This window comes from Antechinus flavipes, chromosome 3, assembly GCF_016432865.1.
Source record: "Antechinus flavipes isolate AdamAnt ecotype Samford, QLD, Australia chromosome 3, AdamAnt_v2, whole genome shotgun sequence".
Lineage (NCBI taxonomy): Eukaryota > Metazoa > Chordata > Mammalia > Dasyuromorphia > Dasyuridae > Antechinus > Antechinus flavipes.
In genome coordinates, this window is record NC_067400.1 from 396,983,794 (window position 1) to 397,011,410 (window position 27,617).

At 33.4% G+C, this 27,617-nt stretch overlaps 1 protein-coding gene across 1 annotated transcript; it reads right to left on the minus strand.

Moving 5' to 3' along the window:
- Positions 1-433: 433 nt before the first annotated feature.
- WDR75 (WD repeat domain 75) lies at positions 434-27,617 on the minus strand. The gene is made up of 21 exons (XM_051986038.1): positions 27,207-27,617; positions 21,930-22,059; positions 21,331-21,396; positions 20,304-20,394; positions 19,476-19,600; positions 18,267-18,337; positions 17,492-17,608; positions 16,124-16,212; positions 12,894-13,052; positions 11,557-11,616; positions 11,351-11,466; positions 10,169-10,344; positions 9,568-9,725; positions 8,186-8,366; positions 7,567-7,661; positions 6,602-6,697; positions 6,043-6,212; positions 4,121-4,180; positions 1,838-1,984; positions 1,138-1,229; positions 434-743 (listed from the first exon to the last, which is right to left on the minus strand). The coding sequence occupies exons 1-21, from the start codon at positions 27,371-27,373 to the stop codon at positions 536-538; spliced, it is 2,574 nt and encodes an 857-aa protein (XP_051841998.1). The 5' UTR covers positions 27,374-27,617; the 3' UTR covers positions 434-535.

Here is a 27,617-nt window from a genome sequence, read left to right on the forward strand (position 1 = left end):
CAAATTAAAATACAAACGGGAGCCACTAAGCTACATATAAAAATCCTTGTGGGCTGCATAGTTTTCATGTAACAATGTATTATTTATGCTTTATTGTATTTTTATTATTTTATTTCCCAATTACATTTTAATCTTGTTCGGGCCATATTCAAGGGCGTTGTGGATGTGGCCCATAGATGGTGTGTTTGATGCCTCTGCTGTAAGGTATTGCATGTAAAATGTTATTTTAATTGCTTTTTCTCCATCTCCTTCCAACTGAAAGCACCAGTGCTTTTTTCCTAATCATTTAGTATCTTTCCTTATTGATTTGAAAATATCTACCCTGCCTACCTTAAAGAGTTTTAAGTATTAAATGAGTTGAGACCAGTTGGAAAAAATGCAATAATTACAAGATGTTATTATAACTTTTTTGAAAAGGTCCATCTCCTGCAAGTACAGGCTACCAAAATATGGCATTTATTTTATAAAAGGAATAATGTTAAGAAAGATGTAACTGTATGATGAAAAATAAAGTGCAAAGTCTCTCTTTGTGCTGTTAAAGAGAACACATCCAATTATAGTCCACTTTTCTAAGTTTTCTTAATTCTCTTTCTTGAGTTTTAGAAAGCTGGGGTATTATTTCGTCCTCTATAATTGTGTCATTTGTTGACTTCTGGACTTTTTCAGAAATATCATTTTCTTCATCTGAGTCATCAGTTGCCTTTCCACTTTCCATTTCTATATCATCAGGAATTTCTTCAGCACTGTAACAAACAAAATTCAGAGAAACAAAATCTATTACTAGACAGTGATTCTTATAACACTTACTTTGATATATTTACACATCAACACAATAGTACCAAAAATATTTCTTAGCAAATACATTTTATAAATTGGATTTTGGTACATGAATCTCTATACAACAAACTCTACTTCACGGTTTTAAAAAAACACCACCTTTTTTTCTATAACTTGTGTTTATCACATTTGTTTACAGTTTAATGTTAATTTTTAAATTGCTTTAATTTTTAATATAAAAATATACTGGCCAAATATTCTTATGAAGAAGAGGAAAACAAGCAAATAGTTCTAACAACCACTATCATGAACTACTATTAAAAACCACATGAACTAGTAATTAATTTCAAGTCTTCTTACCTCTTAGTACCTTTGGATATTAATAACGAATTAACAAACATGGAACACAGAAAGGAGGCAGATGGTAGTACATGGGCAGGAGTTTGAAGGAGCTAAATTTAAAAAAACAAACAAACACAATTTTAATTTATTTTCCCTTTGTTTTACTCACAATTTTTCAATTCCTCATTTTACTAAGTATTTTTATCTTCCTCTATGTAACCTATCTAGTTCCATTAAAGAAGCTACAGCAATTAATCACAGAATGTTGACACATTTTTTTCTCTATGTCTCAAAACAGCACACAACTTTTAAACTTTAAATTTGCATGTTACACAAGTAATTATTTAATGAGCAGGCAGCATAGTGTACTGCCTAGAACACTAGACTTCTGATTCGGAAAGACAGGTCCCATTTCTTTGGAGCTGAGACTGAGTAAATCACCTCCTTTCTCTATAATTCATTTTTCTTATCAGTAAAATGGGGGCAGGGGTTGAAATACACATCTTTATTGCTACCCTTTCCACTTTCTTCCAGTTTTAATATACACTGAATATTATGAAACCAATTCTCCCCATCAATGCTTCCATGACTTCTCCCTTTCCCCATTTCTAGGACTCTTCCTTTGTCCATGGTGAAAAGACAGATTTTTCTAACAGTTGTATAGTAGTTCGCAATTCACCGTATTCAATTACTTTGACATTTGGATTAGTATTATTACCTCACTGATGGCAGGTATGTCTTCTGCTGAAGGGTGATAGATGAGTTCATTCACCATCATTTCATTTGGATTGGTTTCTTGTTGCTTTCTATGCTTTCCCATCAGGAAATAGAAGGGAGTTGTTGGAAGGCTTTCTTCTGCTATTAGCTACAAGAAACGGAAGAGGGTGTGGTGGAGTGAAGGCTATTGTAAGGGATGGAATAGAAGCTGCTTCAAAGTTACAGGGATTATTTTAATGCAAATATGAAAATCCTTTAACTTCATACTATGCTTCACCTTAAGACTAAAGGTAGCAGGTTTTATTTATTTGCTTACTCTAAAATAGGGTATGAAATTTATTATTTCCTGGTTGCTACTAGATTTAAAAAAAAAAATGACCTCAAGGGTATCTCTCTAAAGCCATACCTGAATAGTGGAAAGGGTCTTCCTTTCTCTGTTGTGGACAAATATGCATAAAACAGCAGTCAAATCAAATGTAAGCAGAATCTGAATTTCTTGCTGTTGCCATGCTCTTCCCTCTTAGTCATGCCTTGCTAGCAAATGTATTTGTTGATCGAGAACTAGTTGTTGGGCATGGTCCTCATTTTCAAATCACTGTTGGCTTGGTCTTAGGTGGTTGTACATATAAGCCAACATCAGATTTATCACTGATATTATGATCAGCAATTACCTTACAAATGTCAATACACAGCTACAACTGGGCTCAGGTCCAACCAAGTGTGAAACAGGGGTTATAACATATTAACAAATCTCTAGGAAAATTTCCAGTGTATGGGGAGTTAATTTCTATGGATGATTTGTATAAACACCTATTATCTCAGCTTCTTAAACTGTAGTTTGCAAATCCGTAACTGAATGTGGGGTTTGTGGAATTATGATTTATGATCAGAAAATGTTTGATTCATAGAATTTCTAGGGTGAAAAGAGTTTGCAAGTGAAAAAAGTTTTAAAAAGTTTGAGAAGCCATGACAGATAAAAATCACAATAGTAGTAATGAATGGGTTGAAATAGCACAATGGGAGTAAAGTGCTGGAATTTCCTTGTGTTTGAATCTATTATGATTGACTACTGGCAAACTACTTAACCTGGTCTTTCAGATTCTCAGCTTTCCCATTTATTCATTCATTCATTATCAACAGGCACTAATTATATACTAGGCACTGTGCTAAATTACTAAAAATACAAAAATATATAAAAATACAAACGGCAAGAAAAATAGTCTTATCTAAAGAATAAGGTCTAATATTTTCTTAATCTGGTGCTCAGGAGGATCAAATGGGATGAAGTACATAAAAGTACTCTGAATTCTTTAAAGCACATGATGTTTCTTGTTGTTATTACAATGATACCTGTAATTATTCATTATCATCCTCCTCAATACCAGGTAGGAATAGGTAGGGTAGGAGTGCCTGTATCATATAAATATCAATCTAGGTAAAATAATATTTCTTGTTTTCATATCAGTACCCACAGCATAAATTAGTAATAAATATACACATTGGAAGTTATATATGTTTTTTAGCCTCTCAACATGTCCTTGTCTATAGTCTTGGAGGTAGTCACAGTTTTGGATATATTTACTTTTGTTATAAGGAAGGATTCAATCTAAGAATTAGGAAAAGGCTTTTTTTCCTCTTTTAAAAAATGACTGCGATATTATAAAAAGGAGATAAAATAAAACCCTACCATATGGGTAACATATTTTAAAAAAATCTTTAAACATTCCTTACTACAACATGGCATATTAGGCAGAAGGCTGGAGTCAAATCCAGGTCTTTTTTCTAACACTTACTAGCTGGGCAACCACAGGTGGTTAATTAGCCCCTCTGACCTTTAGTTTCCCTATCTCTTAAAAGAGATGCCTAGACAAATGGATTCTTTCCCACCTTTTTCAGTTCTGAAACTATGAATAATTTTTTTGAATGGGACTCCTGGAACAGAATAAGAAAGGTGCTGGGTTCTGATCCCTGGCTTGCTTACTCACCACCTGTGTGATTCTGGGCAAATCTTTTAATTTCTCTGAGTTTTAATAGGTAACTTAGCTTAAAATTTAGGATTTTATGATCCTATGCTCAGAGGAGGAGAAATAGAGGAAAATATAAAAAGCATACAATCATTTAAGAAGACAAGGAACACAGCTTTAAAACTAGAGGCATTCTCTAAACATAGTATTTCACTATTTTTTAGTTCTGTGTAAGGTCAGCTTATTGGTGAGAATCTAAGGGCCCCCTTATTTTTTTGTTTCAGCTTCAGTATCTCACTGTCAGCATGGCTTTAACATACCTGTTTGCTTGTTGGTGTAAGTTTCTCTTCTGGGGATTTTGTACTGAATGTCATTAAATCCTAAAAAGAACAAAACAGCAACAAAAAGTTATACTTAACAAGAAATCAAGATATGGCTAGCACCTTCTAGAATATAGATTTCTTCATAATAAAATAATAGTAGCAAATGGTCTGGTAGATTTGAGAGCTGGCTCAAGAATCAGGCAGACTTGGGTTCAAGGCCTGGCTATGTGATCCTAAACAAGAACCTAGTCAATTCCCTACTAGAGTTGCTTTGTACTCTGAGAATTGCCTGGTGCCAAAACCACGTCTGAATCGAAAACAAAACAAAATAAAATAAAACAAAACCCCCCCAGAAAACTTTAAACATATTTAACCATTATTTTTTAGAAAGTTAGAAATGTGTCTTGGAAGACTACATAAAATTTAGTAAAATCAAACTTAAAGATAATTCTTAATCATGATTTAATGAATATTGTACAGCATTTTTAGCATTGTTTACCCAAACCCTACTCTAAAGTCTCACGGCAGCATAGATCTTAATTAATTAAACCAGGATTGGTGAAGGCTGTGTCTGTTATGAGCTGGAGCTCTGGGAAGGAGAGGAATAAAACACTATCATATGGGTAAAATACATTTAAAAAAAAATCTTTAAACATTTCTTTATCAGGCAGAGGGCTGGAGTCAAATCCAGGTCTTTTTCTAACATTTACTAGCTGGGTGATCACAGATGGTTATTAATTAGCCATTCTGACCTTTAGTTTCCCTATCTCTTAAAAGAAGTGCCTGGACTAGATGAACTCTTTCTCATTCTTTTCAGTTCTGAAACTATGAATAATTTCAACTAGGGAGAGGCCCAGTTGGGACAAGTCTGGAGAGACCCATCACTCAACTAGTTTAAAGTGATCCATTTTCTTTCCCACTATAGAAATAGACAAAACCCTGAGTGCTGCTCTTTGTGTGCGAAGTACTCATACTGCTGAAATCAAGGGCTTCTGAAGTTTTAAACAGGCTTTATCGCAATGTCCTTTGCTTGCAAGGTGTAGAATTACTATGATATTTAATAGAGCATTCACACCTTGGCATGGAGTTCTGAAACCTGGCTTCTGATACTATGCTTAAATTATAGAAGAACGCAATTCAAGTAGAAAACTAGAAAACAGGAGATTTCTATTATGGCAGTGAGCCAAATGAGGTCTGTAGGAGGAAAAGCACTATAAATAAAATAGATTTGGGGGATCTTTTGTGGTGTAGTAGGAAGAGCCCTGAATTTGGGGAATCAAGAATATTAAGTAAAAAGACCTTGCCTCTGGTATTTACTACCCAAGAGACTAGTGACTTTGAGTAATTTACCTAAAGTCCAAGCTCAGTTTTCATATCTGTAAACTGGGCTAATACTCATCTCACAAGTTTACATGAAGAAAGCAATAGAGAGAGTGAGAGAGAGACTAGAACTGCACTGGCATAAGGTACTCCAGGATGAATAAATTTCCTCTACCAAAAGAGGTTAGTACCTTTTTTTCCACATACAGTGTTAGACAACTCTTTACAGTGAGTGGTTAAGTATTTTGTCCAGGGTCACACAGTATGTATCAGAAGTGGGATTTGAACTCAGGTTTCCTTGGCTTAAAGACTGGCTCCTTAGTCTACATCATACTAGTCTCTAAAAAGCATACTAGAGCATACTAGTGCTCTAGAAAAGCACTAATCAAATGAGTTATTTTGATTTTTAATTTATGTCAATGAGGACAATTCAGAAAACACAATTCCTTTTGGAAATTGAAACTTTTAATGAAATAAGTCACCATAAGAGAAGATAGTAAATGGATGTAGGAGATACATTTTAATCAGTGTAGGACTTCAATTATTTAGTCAATAATTAAAAATGAAAGTTTAAAAAAAACCCTCTAAATGTTAGTTACCTGTGATTCATTTAAGAAGTAAAACTGGGATTTATTTAGCCATTGGTAATCTTCTGAGATAAATGATTCAGGGACATCTCTTGGAACAAATACAGCACACTGGACTTTCTCTCTACAGATACTCTTTTGAATACACAATGGCCTTGGCTCACTAGGTTTAAACACAAATACTGAGGGGGGAAAAAAAACACACACACACACACACATTAACATTCTGAAAAGTAAAGTTCCCTTTAAATACATACATTTTTTCTCTCAACAAAGAACTGCAAAGTATACCAAACTTATGAATTGCTCCAGAAAGTATGCCCCTATCCTTATTTTCAGGAAAACATATAATTTTCTTAGAACTAAGTATGAATACAGAGCTTTTACAATGTGCCTGGGGACTGGAAATCAGGAAAGGGAAGTAGTCTGTCTAAGGCAACCCAGTTCCAAATGAAGATTTGTTTTGAAGTTAAATCTAACTCAATTAACTCACAGGTTAAAAAAAATAATCAAACATTATCTCCAACTACTTTGATCACCATTTGCTAGTGAAGGAAGGTCTTGTACTTACAATCTGAACCCCCTGAAGACCAAGACATTGCAGCAATATTATCTGAATTGGGATCAGGCTCCAGAACTATAACACTGAGCTGTACACTCCATTCCACTGTAAGAATATCCAGACAAAAAAGAATCAATAATTCTTAATAAGCTTTACCAAACAATAAAAGACGCAGACAATTTCTTGTTCAAAGTTCAGATGATGAAGTACTCCAAGCTTATGATGATTTCAAACTGACTGGCTCACTCATGCAAGACTGTCACTTGGTTATTCCCAGGGAGAGAAGACAGAATGAAAAGAATTATTATTTCCCATTTCTACCTCAAATATGTATATAAACTTAAATAATCTTTGGAATATTATGCTGGGAAATCAAAGAACAGGGCAGAACTACAGTATAGTCTAAATAAACTATTCCTAATTCATCAAATTCCCTTGGCCGTGGGTATTTTTCTACTGGAGAGAGCAAAGTGCGAAAGTAGAAAATCTGAATTTATTTCTTGTCTTAAAAAAACTGTTGTTTTTCAACCATTTCAGTCTTGTCTTATTCTTCATGATCTTATTTAGAGTTTTCTTGGCAAAGATACCAGAGTGGTTGGCTGATTCCTTCTCTAGGTCATTTTACAGATCAAAAAATTAAGTGAGTTGCTCAGAGTAACACAGCTTGTAAGTATCTGAAACCAAATTTAAATGCAAGATGGAACTTCTTGATGTTAGGCTTGGCATTGTAGCTGCTGAACCACAGAGCTGCTCCCTTGACAAATATTCTAACACTTATCATCTATAGGTGTGGTATTTCAAAAGCTGGGAAATCTAGCTGTCCAGGAAAACAATAAAAACTGAATGACCTTAGGTGGCTAAAATAAAATCTGGATTTTTTTTTTTTTTTAATAATTTCCAGAATTCAAGAGCAATTTCCTGTATGTTGCAAGCATTTTCTTTGGAAATCAGAGTAAATTAGAAAAGGATCTCACATGCACAAGTGAGGAGGTTCCAACAGCACAAAAAACTCTTTTCAGTTGTACCCAGAAGGTATTTAGAACAAGTCTGTCTCCCAAAACAAAGATTCCTGGAAAAAAACAAACACACACACAAAAAAAAAAATCTAAGGAAATATGCACTCTTGTTCTTCATTTTATATTCTGGACTATAGTTTTAAAGGAACACATGAAAACTTCATCATTCACAATTATTCACATGAAAAATGGGTTATGGGATGTGATAGCAAAATCTATTTGGGAAATCTATTTTGTTTCTTAAAAGAGAAGTAGGTTAACTTTTGGGGAAAAAAAAGCATAAATTTTATTTCTTATAAGAAATATCATACATTTGTATAGAGATTGCCCAAATCATTTACCAAATACAAGAACAAGATAGACTCACTGTTGAATGTTTCTTTAGCCAGAATGAGAAAATCTTGAACACAAAAATTTAAGAGGGCTCCTGCAGGTAAGAGCAGAACTTTAGGTTCCAAGTTCTGCTGTATGTTATCTTTGGAATAAACATAGTAACAAATTTTTCTGGACAAAGATTTATTTCATAATTAAAAAATGTCAATAAATACAACTGTAGCTAATACTGAAGATTACTTACTTTATTTTCCCAGGACGGTGACAAAATGTACATTTAAGCTCCCAAGTAGCTGAATCCCATATTGTTATTATTTCTTCAAAACTAACTGCAAGCAAAGACTCATCTTCAGAAAAACAGCAATTTGTGGCTTGGTAATTGTGGTAACTGCCTACAAAATCACAAGTCCAGCCCATAGCTTGTTCTGTGAAAATAAATGAAATTCTAATGGGCAAAATAGTCTCAAAAATCATAATAACATATCCATAATGTCATAAAGTAAAAGTATTAATATAATGTGAATACAATTTATCACTAAAATATGTGTAATAAATGCCAATGAAATGCAAAAAAAAGTTGGAAAAATATTTTCTAAATGAATTATGTGATCTCAATGTTCCCTCCAATGATGCAGACACAACCTTGAGGAGAGGAGGACGTTTGGCATAAAAGTTTTCTAATTCACTCTTATTAATGCTAACATCTGTTACTAAATTTCAAAATGGAAATATACCCTCAAAAAAGTGAATTATTTCAATTAGGGATAAATCTATTAATTACTAGTTTCCACATTGGGATGGGGTGAGGGAGAAAGGAGAGTATTCTTCTTTCTAATATAGCTTTAACAATGCTGATTTCCTCTATTCCTGATTTAATCTGCTCATAAGCAAAATGGACTGATCTGAATTATTAAATTACATTTAATCTTTTCTTTTGTTTGTGCTCCCTCTGGTGGAAATGAACTGAAGTGGAAAACAGATAAAAATTCCAGAAAAAATCCAAAAAGACAACCAGTGTTTAAAGATATAAAACAGTCCCAAACAAAAGCACAAATTCTTAAAAAACTGTTTATCCAAAACCATCTGAAATCTATTCCTTTGAAAACAACCAAAGAAGACTGTGTGTGGTTACAAATTTGGTTGATTGGAAGGATGAAAGCATCTTAACATAAAAAGAGAAATTTGGAAGACAGGTAGTTTTGAGGAAAACATAATTAAGTTTTTCTGGACATGCTAAACGTCGGGAATGGCTATAATTCCAAAACTGTAACACAAGTAGAAAGTGTGATTAACAGTGATATGTACAAAAGTTCTATTTTAGCAAGATGGGTCAAAGCAAAACTGTCAACATTTCAAACTACAAAGATGCAGCTCAAGTGCACACAATTCTAATATGCTGTTTAAACAATAATATGGTTAAACTGAATAAAGCTTCCTGAACAGCTTACAAAGTTCTCAATTTAAAATTTGTTGAATTAATTTAAGATGAATGAAAACATTTGTTACAAAAATATTATAGTTTCACTGGAAAATTATTCAGATGTCAAGCAAAATATCATATTCAACTTTAAATGCTCTGTGAAAAAAAAAATCATCATGTTTAAAAAAACAAAAAACAAAACTTACTATATATATCTGAGTCATCTGTTAATATCCAGACTTTAAAGTGCCCATCTTTACTTGTGGTTACCAAGGTAGGAGTTTCTGAATTTTCTGTATCAGAGAAACATAGAGCTGTTACATGGTCCTCATGTGGCATGTTGATTCTTGTGTTAAGAATAAATCTACACAAGGGAAAAGAAAAATCTCCTTTTTACAACTCTTACATTGTAGTCAGTTATAAATGCACATTTACATAAAATCTTTTACACAGAATTTTATTTCTTTGCATATATTTCTATTTGGGAAAAGGCCAAGTGATACCCTATTATCTATTAAAAATTGTGGTTATGGTCTCTGTTCTCAAAGATATTTTTATGTTTTATGTCCCACTTCCAGGTATATTGGAATGGCTCTCACCAAATATTTAAGAGTTTTCATATGAAAAGTAAAAGGAATTATATAGAATGCAAGGTTTCTGCTCTTAGAAAATTTGTCATATTCAATTTACTTTTTAAAAGACTTTTCAGATTATTTTAAAGCATTGACTAACAAGTTCAAAGACTTGCTGATAAAAGTCAACTCATTAATTCTTTCATTTTGTGGACTGGTTATACAGGAACATTACCCTTGTTGTTGCTCATTAAATTCCCACAATTTCATCTGTAATTCAAGCTCTGCTTCCTTCTCGTGTCGTTGTTCCACTGTTGCAAGCCAGTTGCCTTGAGAACTAAAGGCAGCCTTCATTAATTCAATATGAACAAGACCAGGATCATTAACATATTCCTGCTGTACGATATCTAACTAAAAATTTTTGGGAAAAAAGACATGAAGAATATTAATATAAAACAAAATATTTTTATGTCAAAGCAAAGATAAAGGGCACTGATATCTTCCTAACGCTGTTATTCACTTGTACTGACAAGAGAGATTCTTCTGTCCAAAAGCTGCACAGCTTGCCTTTAGAAGGAGGTGGGCTGCTCCACCCTTCTTCCCTTTACTCCCCACTTTTGGAGGCCTTCAGTAGATATCGCTCTTTTAACTTACACTGGAGGATTCTTTTCAAGAATGAGATGGAGTTTAGATGTTTAGATGATCTGAGGTCTTTTCAACTCCCCAATTCTATAATTCTGTGTAATGTAGAATTCAAGAATAGCAGAGCTAAAAGATTCATTTTTACATGTTAGGAAACTGGGGCTCAAAGAGATCTTGTTAAAGTTCAACTGGCTAGTGGTAGTATTAGAACTAGAATTATGACTGCCCGAGTTTTAACTTTCTCAGTATCTTAAAAAGATTATAGGAAAATCAATTTTTCTTTCATAAATATAAAAATTCTTAGTACAGAAGAACTGAAATAACCAAATTCTTAATGTAACTTCTTAAAATGGAAAGGAAAGCAAAACTATACCTTAAAATGATGCCCTATATTAAAATAATTGAATTTGCAACTCAGTTTTCAAAAACAATTATACATCTTATATATACCACAAGTGTCAAACATTTATTAGATACCTCTTCTTTATACAATCATTTTATAAGCCTTCATATCATAGCACTGTTTTACCAAAAAAAGTGGGTAAACCTGTCTTTCAAGTAGAAAAAAACTAGGTTCTATGTTTCGTATTTCTTTCTTTCTTTTTTTTTTAAAGATAGTACTAATAGATTTATGTTGATAGATGGTACTGTGTTCAAGTAAACACAAGCATATAATTTTTTGCTGATTACTATTATACAATTTCTTTGACTTGCAGGATCTTTTGTAAATTATTTTGGCAATACTTTGTTAACAGTGCACTGAATATAAACTTACATTGTACAACTGCTTGTCATTTTGGAGAGAGTAAAACTGTAGATGGCCAGGCTTCCCATTCATAACCAGGGCTTTAGTTCTTGGATCAATCATCAAACCAGTGTTGACAACACTATCTGCAGAGGAAAAGTGACAAGTAGTTTCCTAATTAGAAAATGAACATTTATAAATATAGGCAATTACAAATGATCTTTATTAGATAATACCTTTCACAAGTCCTTGAATTATTGCAGAAACCTCAAGGTTTCGGTGAATGATCATAATTTCTGTGGAAAATAAATAAAATTCAATGATTTTATGTGACTTCTAAATACATCAGGATTTGACTACTTTTTGTTTATTTTTTAAAAAATGGATTTGTTTTCAAGATCCCTCTTTTCTTCAACTTTTTTGTGAAAGGTGACCAATTCATAAAAAAAATAATATTTTAAAATCTGACATTACATGCAATGCTCCACCCCCATAAACTCCCCACTACTGAAAGGAGTTGGGAGAAAGAAACATGTTTTAAAGTTGGGACTAATTCAGAACTTTTTAATACTTAAATAAAGAAGACAATTGATTTTTATTTACTCAAAGCACTAACAAGTAACCTATCAAAAAAAATTAATTTAATCATAAACTATGATTTGGAAGGAATCAAAACATTCTCCATGTAACAGCATCCTAAGTGGTAACCCAACCAAAAATTGAAAACCTGCAATCTCAAAGAGAATTTTACACTACCCAGGCAATTAATTAATTTTGGAGATTGTTCTAATGAGTAAGAGGTTCCTGGTAATTTTCAACCATAATGTGTCTCAAGGACCTTCCATCTCTGGGTCTTATTTCTATCCTCTGGCACCACGCTGACCAAGCCTTATTCACTTTCCTTAAAAGCTTTTGATTATGTGCAGAATGAAATTAAGTCCTCAAGTCTCCCCTTTTCTAAGATAAATATTAGTTCTTTCAACTAAAACTTATGTATATTGTCTAATATACATGAATTTTTTGATCTAATAGAAAAAAAAAATTTAGTTAGATCATTCCAGAATTATACCAGAACTGTTAAAAAATGCTATCAATGATGATTCAGAAAATATCACATTATATAAGGAGTAGTCAGATTTTAGTATAAATACTTTGATATTTTGTACTCAAGAAGGCAATGTAGAAAAGTAAAAAGAATAATGGATTTGCAATCAGAGAACTTGGGTTTAAATTCTTGCTTTGTCACTTACTATCCATATAACCTTTGGCACTTAAAATTCCTAAGAAAGGGGTTAGTTTTAATGATTCTGAAGTTTTCTTCTCTAAATGACATCTAAAGAATGATACTTAGCAATTTAATGGTTTTTGGAATAACAACATAAAAGATGGATAAAACAAGCTTTGATATAGTTACCAGTATCTACTTTATAAAAAACAAAGGGGAAGAATAGTAGTAAAATTGCCCATTATAAAGTTATTCAAGATCCTGACTAATTTTAAATCCTGCTTCCTATCTATGGGATACTGACTTTTTATTTGATTGTATTACCAAATCATTTAAAAATGTACTTACTGTTATCAGAGTGACAAGTGCAGAACAAATCACCTCCTGGTGAGGCTGAAATGTGTTCAATGGTGCCTCCTAAACGGGGCAGGAACTCTTTATTTTTTTCTATACCGCCTCGCCATTCTACTAGGACAGATTCACGCCCGCCACTCAAAAGACTGGTGCCTTTCCATACATCACACACACGGAACGAAGAAAATATTTATTAGAGAAATTTTAAATAGAACAGCATTAATGTATGAATACTTCAAAATACATGAGAGAGATTAACATCTAAGGTTTTAGATTCCACTTAAATTGTTTTACTATTACTTTGGAAACAAATGATGACTTAAATTTATAAAGAATTTTTTCAATGACTAAGCCTTCTAATCTATTAGTGAACAGTAGAAAAACAAAATATCTAATGGTGAAGATCTTGGTGACCTAGCTTTACATTTCCTCTAAGTTGTGAGTAGATGTTAGTGTTTTAGTAGAGTTTAGTGTTGAAATCAAATACTACTTGTAGAAATAATCTGACACATTGATAATTTTTCTTATGCATTTGCTAATGAGCCAAAAATGAAATTCAACTCATAAAATGCAACTGGCAAATTTTCACAGCCAAACCAAGCTTGTGCTACGTGTATATATACAAGAAGAGCTTTGGGAGCTGTCCATCTAAGAGCATATTACATTCGGCACAAGTGATTTTCTTTATGCCCTTGGATTTTTACCTATGTGTAGTTTGGCAAAATTCTTAAGTAATTATGGACTTCATTAGGAATCTATGACATTCTGCAACTCATTATAATGAGCAAGATGGAAAACAAGAACATCTCTCTGGAGGATTCTCAACAATTAAAAAGACTTGTAGGAGACCTTCTGCTGGATACTCTAGATCAGTAGAAAAAGTGATCTGGTGGTCAAACAAAATTATCAATTGTGGCTTTTGCCATGGAATTTTCTATGACCTTAACATATGCATGAGACAAACTAATGAGGAGAGCCTTTAAGGCAACATTTTGTACTATTGACTCAATTGTTTTTATAGCTCAGGGGATACACTCAGTAAATCTTGTATTTTCTGTATCTTTCATCAACTGTATAATATATACACACACACACACACACACACACGTGCATTTTTTTTTAATTTAAAGAAGCAAATTATTCACAAAAGGAGGGGAAATTTCATATGCAATCCCCATTTTTCTGTTCTTTATATACGGAAATGCTATTGGTATTAAGCATAAAATGAAAAATATGTTGGTGTTATTTGGTACTTACTAAGCACAGAATAACAAAAAGGAACTAGTCTATTAAAAGTGTTACATCTCAGTATGGATTTCCTTTGTGTGTACTGTCTAACACAAGATTAGACACATACACACTGCTCTTCAATTTATTTATTTTATAACTTTATTTTATTTTTTGCTGAATCAATTGGGATTAAATGACTGCCCAGGATCACATAGCCAGGAAGAGGTAAAGTGTCTGAGGCCACATTTGAATTCAGGTCCTTATGACTTCAGGCTGGTGCTCTATCCACTGTGCCACTTAGCTGCCATCTTCAGTTTTATTTACAGAGAATTATGATGTTAACTTTGATTTCTCTCCTCTCATTCATGAATAAATTACTACACAAATCTTAAATTATTTTCACTTTTCACCTATTATCTCTCTAGTTTCAATCCTATGATATGTCACTGCTCAGATATCATGTTTAATATTTATTCTGGCTTCCTCACTGTGCCAATTGATTTATATTAGTTGAACTTCTTTAAGAAATGGTGTTAATCCATACCGATGATCATAATTATATACAAAATAAAAACCACATAATAATACTATAAAATTTTCCTACTTTTTGCATTAATAGTTAACATAAACATATTCTTTTTGCTTTAAAAAATTTGATTTTTTTTATTTTGATCTCTACTCCAACAAGTTAACATAGTTGGCTGATTCATAAATGATTTCCACATTAGTCACCAGTCATAAATTGTGATTTTTTTGGGATAATGATTATTGTTCATTAAAGTATTTCCCTACTCTTTTATTCAAGAAAATATTCATGATATACAAGGTGTTCTAAAAAAAAAAAATTATGTAGTTTTAAGCTATTAAGTAGCTAATCAAGTTATTGATTAAACCCTACCCCGTTACTTTTTGAAAACTGGATAACTGTGATTCTTCTATATACAAGATTTTGACTACTTTTTAAAAATTTCAAATCATATTTTTCAGCAATTTTTCATACTCTACATCTAAGCTGACCTTTGCACTGAAATCACGAAGTAATATGCTATTTTTTTTTTTTTTTTTTTTTGCAGAATTTCCTTTCCTTCTCAATCTCCCTGCAACAGATATTGGGTGCAGAAGCTGCAGTTGTCTTCAGTTTTTTGTTACTTACAAAAAACCTCATCATGAGCACTGCAATATGAGATGAACAAGTATCCCTTGAAATTTTTTTTTGTTACTGTCCAAAGGCAATTCTGTTAAATATAACTCTTCATGGAGAGTTTGTAAACCATCCTCCCATTTAATTTAAACTTTCACTTGTCTTTTTATTTCATCATAATGTTAAGATTAATATAATTCACTTCCTCTTCACTTCCTCTAGTATGGCAACTCATCAGTGTTATGTATCATTATATAAAGATAAATACATCATTATGTAGAGATTTCTCATTTAAAGTGTTTATGATTAAATTAACACTTATAGGCTTAAAAAGAGTGATCCTTGGCATCCTTTATCCCTCTTCTGCCACTGCCATTGTGAAGCAAAAGGGGGCTGTCTAAGATAAGGATCATTTAGAAAAAAATTCTTTTTTTTTGAGGGGGAGGGGGAAGAGGGAATAGATGGGCAGGGGTAATCACAGCAGTAGAATTCCTTATCTAGTGTCCAGTCTCCTTGTGATGATCCATTTTAGATCCAGTCAGACTACTTCGTTGAAAGCAGGCATGTTAGTATTACTATGCTTGTTGATACCTTTCTAGACTGGCAGGGTCTACTAAAGCTTGTGTCTTCCTGTCATAGGCTTCAATGACTCAAGAGTCCCCTCCATGTTATAATGTAAGATGGGAATAGGACTTATGTTTAATTATATTATAATATGGTTATACACACATACATACATATATATACCTATATATATAGAAAAAAGTTAAAATTCTACATTTCTTTTAACAAATTAAGCAACTCAAATGACTCCCCAGAATTCATCTCTAAATTCAAAATATTATATACTTACCTTCTATTGAAAAAGCAAGATCCATAACAACATCATGATGCCAATGTAGAGATGTATAAGTATAGTTTTTATTATCATTGAAATTTCTCCTATTGAGGAAAAAGACACAACTTCAGTAGCTCAATCAAGAATGTGATAATAATCTGTCAAAATATCCTCATTTGGATGAAATTCACATTTTTCACTCAAACCTACCCTTGCTCTAAATTTCCTAATCTTTGTTGAAGGTGACCCTAGTTAATCAGTTTCAGTACCTTGAAATTCTTTTTGATCCTTTATCCCAGTATCTGCCATAAGCTTGTATCTCCAGAACAATTTTTACTTCAGCCCCTCTGCATTTTCATAGCTTTTATCCAAATTTGGGCTTTTACCTTTACCAGACTAACATAAGAGTCCCCCAATTACTCCCTGATTTCACTTTCTCCCCTTTCAAATCCATCCACCACACAGCTACCAAACTTGAGATTCCTAAAACACATATCCGACTATTTCTCATCCCCTACTCAAAAAAGTCAAGTGGTTTTCTATTGCTTTTAGAATATCAAATCCAGAGCCAGGGATTTAAAGCCCTCCACAATGACTTCAATCTACTATTAAGGGTTTTAATCTTTTTTTCCCTTATTTTATACTCTCTTTTTGACAAATTGGACTTTTACCTATATTCCCCCCTCCTTTCCCCCTCACATACATAATAAAGTATAATCTACCTCTATGATTTATGAAGTTGACCTCCATGTTTGGGATACACTCACTTATTTTCCCTTCTCCCCCTTAAGTTTTATTTATAGAACAGTTTAATACGATCTCTTCCATGAGGCAGTTCCTTATCATCTCAAATACTACTGCCTCGTTCCCTCCTCTTGAAATTTCACTGTATGTATCAGGTGCTCCAAAAGTTTTAGTGAAACTGAAATGTTGATAACTTGTAATTTCAACTTAATATCTGTGCACACTCTATCTTTTTAGTAGAGTATATATATGAAGGGAATGGAGTTTTTGTTAAAACTCCAGAAACCACACAATGTCTTGTATACAATAACCAATTAACAATGTTGAAATGTCACATAAAACTGATTGTTTTTAGCGTGCAAAAGTTAAAATATTTTTTCTTTCACCACTTTTCATCTGTAGCATATCCTATTTTCACTTTTTGCTTTTTAAAACTAGATAAAGCCATTCTCTTCAAAAGGTTAATATAAACAACTCAGTTAATGAAGGCAATAATAATAGAAGATAATAGTAACTAATTTCAATTAATTTAATGATAGTCTTTGGTGTTTTCCTTTTTGGACATACAATTCTGAGTTCTTCAAAGATAATGCAAACTATTATATGTAAGACTAGTATAATCTTCATGAATCAACCTACCAAAGACGAATTCTCCCATCCTGATGTCCAGATGCTATGCAATCTTCTTTAGGATGACATGCTATACAAGTAAAGATATTATTGCAATTCTTCTTATTTCCTGAAGGCAAGGAAAACCTGAAAAGAAAAAAACTTTCATGATTATAAAAATAACTTCTGACCATGTTAGTACTATTATATTTATATAACCCCCCCCCCCCCAAAAAAAAGTATTTATACAAATAGTGGGAATGAAAATTGCAATTTTCAAAATCTATTAAATGGAAGATTGGGAGGTAAACAAAAAACAGATCATAAATTTTCTCTGGTAAATAAACACTAATATGCAAATTCAACATATATTTGAATCTAACTTTTTTTTTTAATTTTTATTTTTGACTTTTTAATTCTCTAAGAGACCTTGGTGTGTTGCTGGGCTTCACCCTTATGGATCTTAAGTTTCCTAGATTATAAATGAGAGGGTTTGTCTCTACTTTGTCTAGGTCTCAGGTTCTTCATATATAAAATGGTCAAGTTGACTTATATAATTTTTCAGGTGTCCTCTGAATCTGATAGTCTAAATTTAGTGAGGTTTGGGTTAGAGCCAGACATTTCTATGACTGGAGACCAAGCATTCATTTTATAGTATTACACAAGAAACATTTTTGAAATTTAGAATACTACAAATTAAGCAACAACCACCTTAAGTTTTAGAATAAGTTTAATTTCATAGGGGAAAAAAAACTCAATACATTAAACAAATATAGTGACAATGAATAACAAAATGAATTCTCACCTAAATGTCTTCTTTTTTTTGAAGAAATATACAGACATGTACAAGTCTCGAGCTGCAACAACATATTGGCCCTGTTTTGAAAAAGAAACAGCTTGATCTTAGTCACAATAAGCTGTTTATGTTCCTAAAACCAAAGCATCAAAACTTTTAAATTGCAAATGTTTTTCTCCTTATAAATGTGCTATATTTCTTCTAAAATAAAGCATTTTAATATTTATTAGGTTAATGATGTAAGCATCCAAAAAGTAACTAAGTGGTGCTCACTTATAAAGGACAACAATTTTGAAAAGTTTTAGATCTCTTAGCAATGCAGTGGTAAACTGGAGGACTGAAGATAAAGCATGCTACTTGTTTTCTGACAGAGAAATAATGAACTTAAAATACAAATGAGACATACTTTTTTTTCCCAACAAGGCTAATGTGGGATCTTGCTTATTTGACTATGCGTGTTTATTACAAAGATCTTCTTTTCATTTGTTGATTTCATCAGCACCCCTGTGATCAATTTTCATCTTTAAGCAAATTATTCTCAGATCTACTTGTTCAGCCCTAACCTCTTTTCTAAAATCCAATTAGCATCTCCACTTGCCAACTGAGTATGTAAAACTGTTTGTCCCAAAAACATCTTAAATTCAGCATATCTAAAACTCAATTCAATTTTTCTTATCCAATTAGTGATAAAGTATTAGAATGTTTGGTAGGAGAGGATGATAAGATGGTAAATTAACTTGTAGTTACAAGTTATGAATTACTAGTATGGTAGGTGCCACAAAATATTTAGCAATTTTATAGATCAGAGATAGTTAACTTCAACATGAATTGTAAAATGATGATTTTCTCTAATTTGCTACCAATGTTTTAGTGAGTTTACATTTCTGGGGCTAAATATCAAGGGTTCCTTTTTGTCAATAGAACTGAAAGAAACCTTAAAAGGCAGCACGGAAGTCTGCTGCTAAGGAATTTTGTAACTAGGGTCAAGCTAATTTCCTTCTCTGAGATCTAGTTTCTACACTAGATAATATCTAAGACCCAAAAATGCTTTAAATGATGACAACTTCTTAAAAATTCAAAACTAAATTGCCATTCATTTTAAGGATGTTCAGTGACATTTCTTCATATTTGATTTGAAATTCTAAACAAAAATGTAAAATGTTTTGATTTTAAGGTAGATGGCATGTGCAAAAAATAAAGTTTAGAAATAAAACTTACTTCTCTTCCAAAGGCAGTGCACTTAGGTGACTGGCTTATGTAATCCAAGACAAATGATAACTCTTTAGCTTCTACTTCTTGGCTTGGTGATTTTGGAAGTTTCAATGAAGCCAACTGGAATCCATCTAGTCAAAGAAAACTGTATTAATGAATGAGTCTACAGAAGAACTGATATGCATTTTTTTAAACAAAGAAATTTACATTAGTAACATCAAAGTCATTTGGTGCTTGGTAATTAGTGATTCTTAGTAATTGTTTAGTAATTTTGGAAAATATTAAAGATATTTCTTTTAAAATAGAAATTCAGGCAACAGAATATGCATTAAAAACAATAATAAATGGAAGCTTAAGTATTTCTTCCCATAAGCTTCCACTTTCCAAAGTTTTATACCATGTAAAAAGATGACTACAGAATTATAGAGTTTAAAGGCACAGAGAATAATTCTACTGATAAATGTATCACTGGAAAACTGATTTGGAAAAACTCCTACAATTCAATCTCTAAAAAGCTTTGCTGCTTATAACCTGTGTGACCTTAGGCAAACCATGTCTCCTTCACAGGAACTAGTTTCCTTATTTACAAAACAAAAGAGTTGGGCTATATGAGATGTTTTCCATTTCTAAACCTATCTCTGACTCTTTTGTGATGCTGAGCCTTATTTAAAAAAAAAAAAAAAAAAAAAAAAAAAGGATCTCCTTTCAGGATAACCTCTTACTATATAATAACTTTTGCAACCCCTAAAATGCATTTTGATATAATAGGAAATAATTGAATTGGAGTAAGAAGACACCACCAAAACAAACATTAATACAATTATTAAAATGTACCTGGAATTTCTTTATTTACTATAATAAATACGGAGTCCTCAAGATGGACAGATGCAAAGAAGGCATAGAGTTTACACCCAACAACAAAAGTCTGAAAGATAAAAACCACACAAGGATGTTATAAAATCTAATATTAAAATAATCAATTATTTGTATAAGTTAATAAACCAAAAAAATAATTTTGCTTGCTAGTAAACATAATTCATAAAGGATGGTATATTTTCCATGATTGAGTCAGAAAACAATTTTTGCAATATTTAAAATTTCCCAACTATTAATATCTAACAGAACAAAAATGAACTTGGAAATTTTTGACTCGACTTAAGATTCAGCTATATGATTTCTTCTGCAAAGTATGCTTTGGAAAGAAGAGATTACTTGATCCAGAATTCTTTTTAGAACTTATGGTTAAAAAAAAGTCATTTGCAAACAACAGGCCTTTGATTCTAAAGATACAAACAGCTTCATCAATATTCAATTTTAAAAATGCTGATTAAATGCTTATGAGGCATTTCTTTTTACTTTCTGAATGTGCACAAACAGTTTGTACACTGGCATAATTTTAGGGGCAAAATAAAAGATTTTAAATTGCAATGTGAATTTCAAAAATTATTCATATCCCCTTACAACAAAAAGAAACAATCTTGACAACTAGATTACTAAATATCTGCAATTATATGGCAAATGAAAGTCTGGGAGTTGAGAAGACCAGAGTTCAAATATGATCTTAAATATTTGCTAGCTTTGTGATCCTGGGCAAGTCATTTCATCTGTCTGCCTCGTGAGGTAACTGGCAAAGCCCTTAGCCTAGTGCCTGTCACATAGTAAGCCCTTAATGCTCCTTTCCTTCCTTCTATTCAACACAAATAATTACAAAGAAAAACTTCGCTCTCAGAGTATCTTTTCTAGTTACTTTTCTTTTTTCTTTCCACCCTTGAAGACCATGTTCCAAAGACAACTTCAAAAAGACCAAGATCACAAAAGATGTGATTTTATTAGCTCACATTATCTCATATTGGAACCATACCTTTATCAGAATGCCATCTATGAAGTCCCAGAGCTTAATTGTGCCATCAAGAGAACAAGAATATAGCTGAAAAAATAAAAATAACATATAACTGATTAGAAAACAGAGTAAAAAAAAAGACAAAAAAACAAAATTAATCTTTTTATAAAAAATAATTCTTCTGAAGAATTAAGATTTTTCTGCTTTTGAAAAATGGACAATTTTACCCCTTTGTCTATACTGGAGAGTTTTATCATTTTTTCATCTTTCTTAATTTGGGAAATCTTGGCTAAAATGCACACCTGTTTTTTTGACTTAGAATTAATTGGTGGACTGTTTTTCATTTTTGAAGGGACTAAGACAATAAGTTAACCCCAAAAGAATGGCTCTATTATCAATAGCAGTTTTTAGATAAAATTATCTCCAACCCAAGTGTCTTGAGGCATTTCAGACTGTTGAAAGTTGCCTCACTTCCAAATGGATATTCGGGTGTGTTCCTAGCACAAACCCACTAAATTCTCAAACTAACTTTTTTCTAGTAAAATTTTCTAGTAAATTTTCTAGTAAAATCAATCAGAGAGGCAAATGCTAAAATATTCAATTATAAATAATCAGACAACCTGTAGATGGTTTTGAGGATTGAGCTGGATTCCAGTCACTAAATTGCTGTGTCCCTGCAGTACATATATACATTCTTCTGTAGCTGTGCTATATACTTTCACAAAGTCACCGGAGACACAGAAAAGATACCTAAAAATAAAAAACACATTAAATAGGAAAAACACACACACACACACACACACACACACACACACACACACACACACACACACACATATATATTCTGTCTAATGGCAGAAATGAGATTTGAACTCCAACTCCAGTGTTCTCTCCATCACTAAAGTATAAGTGAGCTATGGTCACAAAGTAAATTAGGCTTACTACGTGAATCAATACATTAAGCTAAATCCATGGCCAGCACTAGAAAAACAGAGCAAAGAAACATTCCACACTTATGGTAGGTGAGCTATGTTATTTTCTATATGAAGGGCATAATTGAAAAAACATGTCCTCCTGAAATTTCCAAAGCAGCATTTAGTGCTTATAATTTCTCACGTAGAAATTCAAATAATATTATCTAGTGCAAGTGGTAACTAACATTTAATATCTTTTTATCCTGAAAATAAAAAATCAGATATAGTTGCTTACACAATTCATATTTTAGTCATATAGGTACTCGGTATCAAAAATGATCTAATTAAGAAAAATCACTTCCCACATGCATTCCCTTTTGGTGTGTGACTTCAACTAGTATGGTATTTTAGGTAATATACCACTATCACTTGAAAAAGAGGACTAGCAGAAAGTTTGAAGAATGGAGTATCCTGGATAAATAAATCTTAATGATGAAACTTTTAAAATTAACTGTTATATACTTCCTGACTTACCCAAAATATATTCTGAATATACTTCAAAATTTTATTCACAACTCATTCATCAATGAGATATTAACATTGCTAACAGACACACTCATGACCTTATAGTAAATAAAGGTTTACTATTTACTATAGTAAATAGTTTTAAAATAATAAAAAGAAAAAAGTAAAATTCCTATGACATTAGGTAGATGCTTCAAAAAATTTATGAAAAACCATCAGCAATAGTCACACAAAATAAGACGTGGAAGTACTGAAGTAGATTTAGAGCTGTAAAGAGTCTTGTAGATCATCTAATCCAATACAGAAATTAAGACTTGAATCAGTCAATAAACATTATTGATCACCGACTATGTCACAGGCTCTATACTAAGCTTTGGGAACACAAAGCAAGACAAAATATGGTCCCTGATCTCAAGGACCTCACAATCTTATGAGGAGTCTAATGGAAGTTAAATGACTTGTCACCTGCATAATAAAGAGCAGAGCTAAAACCAGCCCTGATTCCAAATTAGAGAGTACATGTCTTTGATATACAATATTAGAGTAGCAAAGCCATCAAAGTTCATGCATTGAGCTATAATTTTTTAGAAATAATGGCAAAGTGGAAAGAGTATCAGTTCTCTAGGCAGAGCATCTGCATTTAAATCCTGCCTCTGATTTTCCTTTTATCAGTAAAAAAAGAAAAAAATCAATCTCTTTAAGCTTGAATATATGATCCTCTGACCTTATGTCAATGACATCACTGCCTACTCCGAAAAGGTATCATGGTGAGTTTGGACCAACAAAAACTAGCCACTATCTTCATCTCAGGTATAGTAAAGAGTTTAAGAATTAGTTACTGTTCTGCTACCCACTATTATTCTAAAAACTTAAAACTCACATTGTCATAGTATGCCATCTGTTCCCCTAGTCATCACTTTCATTTTCTACAATGTGTACTCAATATCAGAATTTTGCCATGAATGCTGACACTTACATATTAATGGTAAGGTTTGCAAAGTAATTCATAGACATTCTCATTTAAATCCTTGTAACATTCCTATGAAGTCATTTTGAGTGCCCCCATTTTTCAGAAGAAACTAAAGCTTCAAGATACATGACTTGTACAGGACCCTAGAATTGAATGATGGAAGCAGATGTGAACCAAAGACTCTTTTGATGTCAAAGACAAGAGTGCCATTGATCATCTGTGTGCATAATTAATAGGAAAGAATGAATGGGAACTGGGACAGTGGTGCAGTCGATAGAGCAAGGGCTCAGGAGTAAAGGAGAACCTTGGAACTGGCTGTGTGACTAGCAAGTCACTTAACCCTGACTGCCTCACCCAAAAGATGAATGAATGGGAACTGATAGCCATGTCCCTTATATGTCAGTCATCAATATATTAGTTTTTCCTATGAATTTTTTTGTTATTTTATTATCAGGGATGGTTTGCTGGGTAAGGAAGATATTTGGAAATTATGGTAATATAAAAAAAAAGCTAGCAAAAATTTTTAAAGAAAAAACTGAAGAGAGTCTAACATGCTTAATAGTCATTGCTTTGGATTAAAAAAAGAGACAAATGAAAATCTCTAATCAATAGAGCTCACAAGCAAAACATCTGTACAAACATACTATAACCAGGATAAAATGGAAAAAAATCAAGAGGGTAGACACTAAAATTAATAAGGGTTAGGAATGACTTCCTGTAGAACATCTGATTTTAGTTAGGACTTGAAGGAAGCCAGGGAAAGAGATAAAGAAGAGAGTCTAGCAGGCATAGAGGATAGCCAAGGATGATATCTGGAATCAAGAGAAAGAGTGTCCTGTTCATGGAACGGCAATGAGACCAGTATCAGTGGATTGACGTCCTGGGGTGGTGATAGTACAAAGGAGAAAAGGAAGTAAACCTGAGAAATGTTTCAAAGATAAAAATGACAGGTCTTGGCAATACTCCTAGGTTGTGAGCCTAGGGTGCTTGTAATTTGGTGGTGCCAGTAGCAGAGAAATTTGGAGGGGGAAGGGTTTGTGAGTTTGGTTTTGGAAATATTGAGCTTAAAATGTTTACTGGACATCTGGTTTGAGATGTCTGAAACAACATTGGAGATGAAAGAGCTGGTTAGTTGAGAGGTTATAGATAAGGCTGGATAGGTAAGTTAGAAAGTCATCATCATAGAGAACTAAATACATGAGAACTGATGAGATCACGAAAGGAAGCAGTAAAGAGAAAAGACAAGGCCCATCTAATGTTAGAGGATATGATCGCAATGAATTCTGGCAAAGGAGATGAAGGAGTGGCAGGCTGATAGGTAGAACCAGGAGAGAATGGTGTCCCAAAAATCTAGAGGAGTATCAAGGGGAAGAGGGTGATAGGGTCAAAATGAGAAGGAAGAAAATGATATTGGATTTGACAAGAGATCACTGGTAACTTTAGAGACAGCAGTTTTAGTAAAATGAAAAGACCCAAAATTGGATTGCAGGGGTTTAGAAAGGAAGTTAAGAGAAGAGAAAATGAAGGCAGTCTTCTCAAGAAACTTAGTCACAAAGAAGAGAGGAGAGAAGACTACAGTGAGCAAGGATAGAGGTATCAAGTGAGGGTATTTTGAAGATGTGGAAAAACATGAGCATGTTTGTAAACAGTAGGGAAGAAAGCAATAGGAAAAGATTGAAAGTGTGAGAGGGAATGAAGGAAAGGGGAATCTATTGAAGATGTGATGGCACAGCATCATTTGTGCAGGTAGAGAGGTTTGCCTCGGTAAGGAGTAAAGACATTTCTTTTGAGACAAGGATTACGGAGAAGAAAGCATTTAAGCAATATAAGATGAGGTAGAAAAAGAGGGAGAGGCAAAATTCTCAGCTGAGAGACTATGGAGAGGAAGCCATGGTTAGTTTTGAGGAAGGAGAAAAGATTTGAAGGAGCAGCAGTTGATGTGTGAATATATTAGTACAGGAACAGAAAATATTTATCAACTGCTTTCTTATTTCTTACTAGCACTTAGTATAGTGCCGAGCAAACAGAAGATTAATTAATGCTTCTTTTATTGAAATGAATGTAAACTTTGTCTTATGTAGGAACCATTCCCTGTCCTTGGAATCGAGTTTAGAACTTAAGAAATGACTGTTCATTGATCCTAAGGTATGTCTATCATCATTGAGCTATTAAGTATCAGAGAAAGCCAGCAACCCAGAGGTTTTTCTGGACACACTCTAGGATGCCTCCAGGTTATTTAAAATATTGTTCATCTGATGCTGAAAAAAGTGAGCAGAACCCAGGAGCAAAGACAGCAAGATTATGTGATGATCAACCAACAGACTGTTCTATTCTCAGCAATAAATCAATCTAAGATAATTCCAATACACTTACAATGAGAAATGCCATCTGCAGAGAAAAAACTATAAAGACTGAATGCAGACTGAATCATTATTTTCAACTTTTTTTTTTTTTTGGGGGGGGGAGTTGCTTTTTCTCTCCTAGTTTTTCCTTTTTGATGATTTTTTTTCCACAACATGACTCACAGAAATGTTTATAATAACTGTATAAGTATAACCTATATCAGATTACACACTGTCTTAGGGAAGGAGAGAAAAAAAAATTGGAACTCAAAAGTCTTAGGAAAGTTAATGTTGATGAGATGATTCAGGTCAATTCCAATGAACTTGTGATAGAGAGAGCCAATGCATCCAGAAAGAGACCTATGGAGATTGAATGTGGCTCACAATATAATATTTTCACTCTTTTTGTTATTTGCTTGCTTCCCCTTCCTTTTTAATTTAATTTTTCTTATGGTGCATGAAAAATGTGGAAGTATGTTTAGAAGACTTGCACATGTTTAACCTATATTGGATTGCTTGCTGTCTAGGGGAGAATAAAGGAAACGGAGAAAAGTTTAGAGCACTAGGTTTGGCAGGGATGAATGCTGAAAACTATCTTTACATGTATTTTGAAAATAAAAATCTATTATACAAAAATGAAATGAATGCTGTATAAGTAAATGCAAAAAGAAAAAAAAACCCAAAACCCTACTCAGTGAAAAACAGAATCCCCAAAGACTAGACCAATATCCCTAGGGTTCAATGAAGAATTAGATGAGGTTCTAAGAAGAAAAAAAAATAAAATCCTGCGTGGGAGCTTTGCCCCGGGATTCTATTTGCAAAGAGCGTGTGTCAGTATGCGCGTGTGCTCCACGTCTGTCACGGCGCACGTGTGCATATGCAGGAGTGTATGCATCACTTATCAGACTCGGTGGGCTCGGGCCCCCCAGCTCCTCCCCATTCTGAGCACCGCTCCAGATCCATTACATTGCCCCGCTCTGCCGCATGCCCGTCTCGATCGCGCGTCCGATGGACACATTTGTGGTTCGCGTCTCCTCTGCTTTCCCCCACCCCAGTCCTCACAGCTGGCACCTCCAGCGGCACGTGCGAGGGAGAACTCAGCTCGTTACCGCTCCCCGCCGCTTCCGTCCCCAGCGGAACCCTTACTTGGAATCGGCCGAAAATACCGCTCTACGGAAATTCAACTTGCTGCCTCCGCTGCGAACCACGCGAAGATTGTCCTCAGCCACCATCTTGGCGCCGGAGCCTCTGAACTCTGACCTTCGGCCTTGTGGGCGGGGCCTTTTTCCGGCTATATGAGCAAACTCACTCATTGGCTGGTCTAGGCGGAAGAGTCCTTGTTAGGTCGTAAGTTGCCCGATAGTACGTCTGGGAGAGACTCCAAATGGGCGAAAGTTGAAGCAAAGTGCAACATATAAATATCACCCAGTTGTTTGCAAAAAAGTAGCTTCATTTTGGCCCAAGAAATAAGCCTCGAAAGTCGCTTTCGCCCTCAGTAAATGTGGAGATTTCCGGACCTACATCGGTTCCTCCCCTGCCTTGCCCCGTCGTGAACGG